Raw genomic sequence first — 9,570 nt, 5'->3', positions numbered from 1 at the left:
CATGTTTATCACCTCATTAAAGCTTGTTTGATGGCCACTTGAAAGTGGTGTTTGAGTTGGAAATATCTGTCAAAGTTCTTGTCTAGAACATCTGTAGGTGGGACATTATGGAAACTATAGAGGCTTTAATCTCTCAATATTAGAATCATTTCATACATAAGATATACTTGACATGATGACACTGATGATTTCAACTTGTGTTCTGTGGTTACTGAATTTTGCTGACGTGTTTGCTGGAGCTGTCAAGGTGGACCAAATGAATGGATAGATGCCAAAAAAACAATTATGCTTATTAATGTACATTGATTGCTTGTTTAGGTTATAAAACAAATTAAAAAATACATTAGTATTTAAACCCTTTTATAGCTGAGCTAATGATTGCTTATAATATACGGTCTAGTAAAGAATATTCTGTAATACCTGTAAAGCCCAGCTATGTTATCTAATTAGTAGACTTTGATTTAAGTAGCTATAATTATGGAATTGAATAGTTGCCTCTCTAAATAACAAAATGGTAGATTTAAACATATAAAGATGTTGACTTGATTATTTAATATTTGTAGCAAAGACAAACCACCTAAATAGAGAGATTAATTCCACATCAGTGCAACATTAAAAGGGAGAGAGGATGCCAAGAATCCCATTAATTTGGGATATAAATGCCTGAAATTTCCTCGAAACATTTACACCAAAGAATATCAACATGACAATATCAAGCAGTTCTCCCCCAGGATAAAGAGGTAAGGCAAACATGATTTTAAACTGCAGAGAATCACACAACAAAATTAAAGATGGTGTGTTCCACCCGATGCTAAACACAGACACCATTTATGGAGCTACAAGCCATACTTGGCTAAGTAAGTATTTTGTGTAGACATGAGCTCCATTACCACAAAGTTTTCCCTGAATATCCACTCTTCCCTTTACTCTACTACAAGTCCATGTTTTCAATAAAGACAGTGCTACTTGAAACCATGCATGTAATTGTATATCATTGTCATTCCACTGTGTGTTTAAGTGAGATAACCTTGGTTCCAAGAAAGCTTCAATACTTGCTTAGCTAAATGGCTAACTTGAAGAGGAAGAAGTGACCTCTTTTTTTTTTCCCCTGTATGATTTACTTTGGCTATTACTTTTGAAACATACTTTATACTTCTCAATTAGATCTCATTGCATCCTTCGGAGTTTGCTTACAATTTCCATACTTCCTAACAAGAACTTTGGTTAAATGAGTTTACATAGTTTTTCTGCTTCTTGCCCTATTATCTTCCAAGGCCTCTGAGTCAGAAACATTCAGTGCCACAGTGAATAATCAGTACGATAGCCACCATTTGCTTTTCCCTTTTAACTTTGGGGAGTTACTTTTGAACATAGTTACAACTGCTCAAAAGGGCTTTTTCACAAATTGTTTACCATGGCCATTGCTGCCCTATTGGGCTTTTCATTCTGAACACATAGGCAGCAAGCATTGATGTCAGTATAACGAATAATGTGCACAATTTTTAAAAACACTAAATTTACTGAATCCCCATATTACGTTTTCACGCTGGTCTTTCAGAAACTATGTTAATACAATACTCCTATAAACCGATCTTGGTCCTGGCAGGCCCTATTGGAACTAATGGGGCCTGACAGTTCTTCAGTTAAAAATTATACATGAGGGTCACTTTCCCTTAAATTATCTATTGTATGCCAGCTGTTCACAACTGCAGTGCTTCACTTTCTTTCATTGCTAGAAATGTCTAATTTTCTCATAATATCCATAGCAACTATTCTCGTAGATACCATTGAAGTTAGAAAGACTTCAAGCACACCTTCATGGGAATCATGCTAGAACTGCATTTTCCATTTTCTTTATTATTATTTTTTTGACTCTGAAAAATGTAGAGATGGCTCATTTTGCTTGTTTCATGCCATAGCACTTGAGTTATAATTTCTCATTTGCTGCACAACTTTATTCTATTTTTATGCCCCTAAATGACGCAGCTTTAAGTACCCATGAGTGGCACTTCCGTGCTGTGAGCACTATCAAAGGCAACCTCAGACAGATAAAACTCCTGGGTTTTTTGTTTTGTTTTGTTTTGTTTGCTGAGGAGAGGAGAAGAGGAGTCATCACCAAGGGCCTTCTTTTGTTTTTCAGGTCTATTAAAACTATAACCAATAGAACCATTAAAAGAAAGGAAACATTCACCCCAGTCCTATGTCTGAATGCAGGCTCTCTTCTCAAATGTTCCTCAAAGCAGTTATCTTTGGATTATAATTGAAATGGGTTTTTTAAAATACTTTTTTCCCCCAGAATGCCCCCAGTGAAGTATTTCTCCCACAGTTATTGGACCTCTTTCCCAGCAAGTGGCTGGGATTGAGTCAGCCTGTCCCCACCACTCACCCCGTGCAGGGTAACGGATGGCAAAAGTGGATGTGGTACAAAGGTTACACATTCAGTGATATTTTCTGCCTTATTGGTAAAAATGGGGAGGTGGGGTGGGAGGATTTCCTTTAATTATGAATTAAGTGTGATGTTAGTAGTTATTTCTGTAACCTGGTGAAAATGCTGCATATTTGGGGTGTAATTTTTAGCATATGTTACCATCTGTACAGTAAGATGGTGACCTGTGCTTTCTGAATCTTTTGGCTCTTAGGAAGCACACAGATTATTACTAGCTTCTGTAGAAACCTGGTCATCCTGATGCTTCTTGAGAGTGTATTGTTTTGTTGTTGTTGTTGTTGTTTTAACCATGGTGGATAAGCCACAGACTGCAGCAGTTCGAGAAGGTCACATATCGATGGAAGCCACGTGGTTTCCCCTTTCCATTGTGTGATCTTTCTGGGTCTGGGGGCATTAATATGCAACAGTTCTGTTTTTCTTTGAGAAGGACTTGTAAACTCTTTAAACAGAGGCACACAGTTTGCAATTGTTGCGGTACTGAGTGGGTGTATAGAAGCTAGGGCTGTAGCCTTGTCCAGTTGCAGATAGAATAAAACTGACAATGATGCAATGGGCCTGGCATGTAGACAACTCTGTGGGATGGATGAATGGTGCAGCTCTCACCATCCCTCCGGTGGTGGTAGGCCCTGTAATAGCTAGCGTAGGAAGGGTGGTGAAAATTGATATGCACTATTACTACATGTATAAAACTTAACACTGGGGCCATTGCACAGGTGGGGGGTTCCTGTTTATTGATTTTTATGACTTTGTTAGAACATACGCTTAATGCTTTTATACTCCAGGAGCTCTGGGAGGGCTCACCTTAGGTAATAAACCTTTCTGTACTTTGCAATCGCTCACAATTTACATGGGGACTCACATTATCCAGTACAAAGCTCAGCATCCCCCTTCTACTTGGTTTTAGGAGTGCCATAAAAAAAAAAAGCAAAGAAAATAACTATAGCACTTACTTTGAATTTTTAAAAAACCTGTCCACTCCTGCTATGAAAATGGCCCCTAATTCTAATTACTCATATTTCCAAGAAAAATTAGTCACACAAACTTATGTTATGTGTTGTCTCAGAGGTTGAAAGCAAATTAGGTTTCCAATAAGACAGTACATCAAACAAAGTAGCATGTTCTTGATGCCGATGACTTTTTTTTAGAATTATGGTTGGACATTTTTGGCAGACAGATTGTCTTTTGCTCTATCAAAATGACAGTTTCTTTTGTAACTGCAACATTCATAATTAGAAGGAGAGAAGCAATCTGCCCAATTTAATATACTAAAAGAAGTTTAGAGTCTCTGCTAGTAATTTCATTATTTTTAAATTTGAATTAATTGACTTAAAATAATACAGTTAAGAAGTATAACCAGCAGGATTACAGAAAGGTTTCTTTTCCCTTAAAATACAGCACTCTGATTGTTATACTTCAGATGAGATTAAAATTTTCTTTTTATGCCAGGTGCCCCGTTCTAAGATTCAGAGCAGGAATGCAAATATTCATCCTTGCACCAGAGCTGAGAGGAGTTGTAGGGCAAATCCTGAGAACAAGGTCACTTTAAACAAAAAAGTTCTCCAAGTTTCCCATGCTTATGAGGCTGGCTGGGCTTAATTAAAGTCAATGGATGACCAAAAAAAGGAAAAGAAAATGAAAGAACAACTACCCACTCCACTTCAGTCTTCTGAGCCACCGTTCACATTCTGCACCTTAGCTGTCAACTTCAAGCTCTATACAGCAATCACAAATAACGTTTCGTAAATTCCTTAACAGCACACTGTGACCATGGTTTAATATCTCTCTTCCCCAGTCTACGTCTCTAGCCTACGTCACTCAGGTGGCCCTTACGAGTATCACCACAACAAAAACAGAGTCAGCATCGCATTCAGAGTGAAGTCATCCTAGCACAGTGACCTTGTTCTGCATGTGACATTTGGGCTTCAGCAACCCTCTTTCATGCTGCCCTGGCCCAGCTAAGCCTTTCCTGTTGGCTCAGAGGGTAGCCTTTCTTTCTTTACATTTTTCTCCACATCCTACTTTGAGGGGCCTAGTGTGTTGCACACCCATGATACACAGGGCCAAAAGTTTTGGAGTGTTAAAAATCCATGAATATTGAAGAACTATGGTCTTCTAGGTATTTAAAAAAAAATGAAGCCTGTACTCATTTTAAAGAATACATCCATAGCAACATTTCTTTTTACCCTTTATGTATGATTTTTTTACATGCTCAATTCTAAGGGAACCAACTCTGTTTAGCTGTTTCCTTATTTTGTACCTTAGCTGATATTCTTGTTTATGTAGCCAGCAAATCTGGATGTGATAAAGATTTTTAAAAGACAGTGCTTTATCTTATGAGTTCTTGGGTGTTTTTTTTTTTTTCTCCCACAAGAAACTATAACCCAAAGTGCCCTATACTTTTTTGGGAATGTTTATAAGACAGCAGGAAATCATTCTTAACCCATAAAACTTTCTGATTATAGCTGTGTTCTAAATCTGCAGGGGCTGTGTTCTAAATCCCACACTCTTTGACAACTACGTCACTACAGACCTGCCAGAGGAAGGAAATTTCCCTATAGCAGTTCTGCAATCTGATGTCAGTCTAAGAGACGGCCAATCATATTGGACACCTACATTTCAAAACCTCCTCCAGTATTTAGTAGTTCCATGTGTCCTTTTTATTGTAGCGCTGTGTCCTAAAGAAATGATGTTTTGTTTCATTCTCATTAATTGTAATCTATGTAGTTATATACCAAAAGATAAACACATTTATCTAACCCAAGATGCCAGAAATTAAAGCACAATGTATCTTAATGTAGCTGCCTCTGAGATCTGATAGCCACCTAGTGCTTGGGGCCTGGGCTGATGTAGGTTGTAGAGTCATACTGGCCTTTATAGATGCTTTTTTGTTTATGTTATATTTATGGACATATACATTTGGCTTAGGGCCATGCTCACGCGTTATTTTCTAGGTATCTGTCCATTTATTATAAACAGCAGGCAAGCAGACATTTCACCTCATGCCTCGTTCTGGTCCCCATCATTCAAAAAATATTGTATGATTTCCATTGTAAATTAAATGTAGCTGATGTTATGTCTTTTATCAATTTTTTTTCCTTGATATCACAAAATTCTGAAGTCTTCTTCCTTTGTCTCAAAAAGGGAAACTGCTGAAAGCATTTCCACCTGGATGTTTAAATTATTTAAGTTGCAGGAACCAGACCTTTTCCCTCCTGAGTAGTTGTGGGTTTTAAAGGCTAAAATTGCTTCATCATGCCAAAGTGAAAGTATGCATAAATTATTTAGTTAAACCTGAGAAAATACAGACTTTTCCCAGTGATCTTCTAAGGGTTGCCTGCTTAAATTTCAGAAGAACAGGGAGGATTTTTTTTTCTTTCTCTTAGAAAATATAAGTATTTGTTGTGTTTTCTGTCCGTTGAAATGTGAACAAAATTACAAAATGATGATTTTTTTTTAAGTCTAAACTTCATAATATCCAGTACAACTCTATCCTGCCCAAGGTGAGTCTGTGGTAATGAATCCATACCAACAAGACTGCCCCAGTTAGTGAGAATCACAAACCCTCTCTGAGAGTGTTCTGAAGACACTGGTTACAGTTTTTTCCCCTGTTGCTAACTAACATAAAGACTGTGGAAAACTTCCACGCACTTTCTAGTCATCAAGAGTTTATATTTCAGTTATGAAAGCATCAAGTAATTTTAAGATGTTGTAAAAATTTGCTGAACATTTTTAATTCTCTCTTTTTTTTCTCTCTTTACTTTAACTATAGAAAATAAAAATATCTGAGAAGTGTGAAGTTTTGTGTGGTGATGTGTAGTGGTTGTGGTGATGGACGGGTATGTGTGTATAACATAGATAACATTAAAGAAGCAATGAGATAACCCAGGAAGATAGGCAATATAGGGCCAAGTTCAAGTTTCTCCAGAGAAAGGTCCTCCATTTCCACGTATGTTACAGAATCTATCATACTACGTATCTGATCTCTAAATTAGTCTGAATATTAGGACTCCAATTACATACTCTTGACTGAGGAAATAATTAAATTTTTAATTAAATATCTAACCTCATATCCTGAAAGAAGCATTATTTGGGACAGGAAAAAAAATGTCAACAGAAAGAGTGACTAACATGAGTTGTCGATTCATTTCTAGAACTTATTTGAATTTCATATTTATAAAAATTGGAAGATAGGAGTAAATATGGTAGAGAATAGGTATGCAACTTTGGTGAATTTTTATGAAAAAAATACAAAAGTGTTTAAAACCCTCAAGCAAGATAAAAACAGATTCTCTCCCCAAATGATGGCTGTCACTTATTCCATTAGGTACTTGTTTAACATGCTGCAGACAGGTGCTCTTTTGCTTTTCCTCCAGATTCCAATGCAGTTGGCTCTTGACCTTGCCCCTCCTCCTATCTCTCTCCTGCATAGTTGTTTCTGCTGAATCAGACAAGCAAGGATATTATACTTACACTACCATACTATGCTAAATAATTATAAATAAATAAATATATATATATATATAAATATAAATATATATATATATATATATTTTTTTTAACTTTTGTGTGCTTAGATTTGTGCACCAGAGGTTTTGGAAGGAACATAGCTGGACCCTAGAGGTAGGATCTGGAGTCAGGAATCAGGTCCAGTTTCTAACATTAGGTAATTTGGGGAGGAAGTTAGTTAAAATGTCTTCATCTCTGTTTACTCATCTATAAAGTCATGGTAATAACTGCTCCTGCTTTGAAAAGGTTATTCTGAAGATCAAGTGAATAATGTCTATGGACAGGCACTGCTATAGCCTGGTTAATACATACATCCAGGTCTTACTATATCATCAAGTTATCTTCTTAAACTTAGAAGAAAGGGGTTTTAAGGCACATGAGACTCTAGAAATAGAGGGGCCAATAGTTCATGTTCTCTACATGCTTTTCTCCTGGGAGAGGTAAATGCACCCCTTTGTGGGTGATGTGCTGCTGGCCAAGACTGTGGTGAGGAATCCTGACTCATGGTGACTGTGAGAGCTGGAGTGGTTGAAAATAGACAGGAGGGACTCTTCACAGTCAGGTGACTTCTTTCTAACTGCAGTGGGTTCTCAGATCCCTAAGCTGGCCTAAGATGAGAGAGCGGTCAGCAATGAGAGTCTGGCACAGGGAGCCTACATCTCAGTGGCATCTGATTGTGAAATCTGCTTGTTTGCATACTTGTACAGTACTGGGGCTTAAGCCCTGGCCACTGTACTCATGGCCTACAAGAGCCAGATTGAAGACCAAGGGGATTCTTTTTGACCAAGGAAGGAGAGTTTCTTGGAGTTACCTCAAGAAATCTATTGAATGATCCCACCGAACACATTAATGGTGTGAATTATTGTGATGGGATGTACGGGATGAACTTTTGAAACACCGAAAATATACTATATTTTGAAGAATTTGCAAAAGTTTCCCATTTGAGCCAGTATTAATCATGATAGAAGCAATCAGGATTGGTTCAAGAAAGAAAGAAATCAGATCTTTCAAACTTGTCTAATTCCCAATGTAGTTACTTGAAGAAAATTGAAATGAAAGAAGCCAAAAAGGGATTTATGGGTATATTTTTAAAGCTTAAAAATCCCACATACTGATCATTGAATTGTCTGCTTATGATCGGTGCTGGAACAGTCCCTCATTTCCACTCAACTGTACTTACATTTTAAATTGTTGTTTCCTTTTCTCTTACACTACTACAAGAGAAAGGAAATGCCTAGGCAAATAAACTCTGTTAAAATAACTTTACGGTTGTGACACAGTTTGACAAAAGCAAAGGAAATTCGGAGTCACTGCTCATACTCTATCCTCAGCTGATTCCCACTGTGGAAAATAAAATGCTTTAAAAAAACAATGGAACAAACTTGGGGTAGACTCAGTATTGGAGACAGACTCCTTAGACACGGGCTCTCTGACTTCTCCACCTTTTAAGTTACATAAAAGAGTTGCACTGTACGTGTCCACCGTAAATCTGCTCAGAGTTAAAGAAGAGTATTTGGTTGAATATTGCTTGCAAAATATGCCTCTCTGTTTTTTTGTTTTCCTTAAAAGATCCTGTGATTCTAACTCAAAGCAGTAACTTTTAGGGTGTTAGTAAGCTACCTTAAAAAATACTTTCAGTAATAATAATGGCTTTCTAGGATTTGGTAAGCTATTAAACTTACCTTTGTCCAACGCTGTACGCACTATTGCACAGGGGATGAGAGAGAGAGAGAGAAACATTTTGACCAAAATTCCATTTTCACTACCTCTATGCAAATTGTAAATCTAATAGAGAGGTGATCCGTCATTTTTATTAAACTTACAGTATGCTACACAAATAGTGTTTACATAGGAGAGTATAAAGTTAATTCCCTCCTGGGAAGCATTGCTAAAAAATATAAATTGTATTTTGAGAGTTAATCAATTTGCTTTTTTCTCTTTTGGCATTTTAATTGAAACTTCCAAACTGTGTGCTTCCTCAAAGTATCAGAAAGCAAATATCAGTTGTGTGGTTATAAAATCAACTCTTAATTTTCTTTCAATGAAGAAGCAGATAGTCGGCCTGTAAATTTTACCTATATTACTATGGAGCTGTAGCGCTATAAATTCAAAACAGTGTGCAGGTCGGTGAAAATTGAGGTCCAGGCAGCAAGGCATGTCCATAAACTTTTCTCAGGTTATTGGAACAGAACGAATCAAAAGCGGTTCCTGGTTGTATGATATTCTCCTTTGATAGAGCAGACTGCTTGTTGTTAGCAATCCAAGTGCAGAGGTTAGTCAGAGCAGAATGTAATTTCTAGCAATCTGACAGACCTGCGGATTGAAGCGGCAGGTTTTCCCTTCCGATTTCAGGGAATTGCTTCTTACTGTGACAAATGATTAGCTGTTATCTCTGACTGAATTTGATTTCTACAAGCAGCTGAGTCAGGTAACTTTGCAGCGTTTGAGGGGGTTTTTTACAGGAAATGAAATCGGCTCCCTAGTCATATGTGGACCAAATGAAATCTTCCCTGTCAGGGCAAAATTGTGCTTTTGGTTAATTGGAGGCAGATTTAGCATTGTGTGTGTGTGTGTGTGTGTGTGTGTTGCTGCGATAGTGTAGGCAGGCACACCCATAT

At 37.3% G+C, this 9,570-nt stretch overlaps 1 protein-coding gene across 1 annotated transcript in view; it reads left to right on the top strand.

The window, feature by feature from the left end:
* The first annotated feature begins 4,051 nt into the window (after positions 1-4,051).
* Positions 4,052-9,570, top strand: part of Zeb2 (zinc finger E-box binding homeobox 2) — a 67,241-nt gene continuing 61,722 nt past the window's right edge. Inside the window, exons 1-2 of the mRNA XM_015479152.2 lie at positions 4,052-4,185; positions 4,928-5,021. Coding sequence (XP_015334638.2) covers positions 4,052-4,185; positions 4,928-5,021 — 228 coding nt within the window. The remainder of the gene's footprint in view (positions 4,186-4,927; positions 5,022-9,570) is intronic.

Source organism: Marmota marmota, unplaced genomic scaffold (genome assembly GCF_001458135.2).
Source record: "Marmota marmota marmota unplaced genomic scaffold, marMar, whole genome shotgun sequence".
In the NCBI taxonomy this organism is placed as follows: domain Eukaryota; kingdom Metazoa; phylum Chordata; class Mammalia; order Rodentia; family Sciuridae; genus Marmota; species Marmota marmota.
This window is presented reverse-complemented; position numbering and strand designations above follow the sequence as displayed.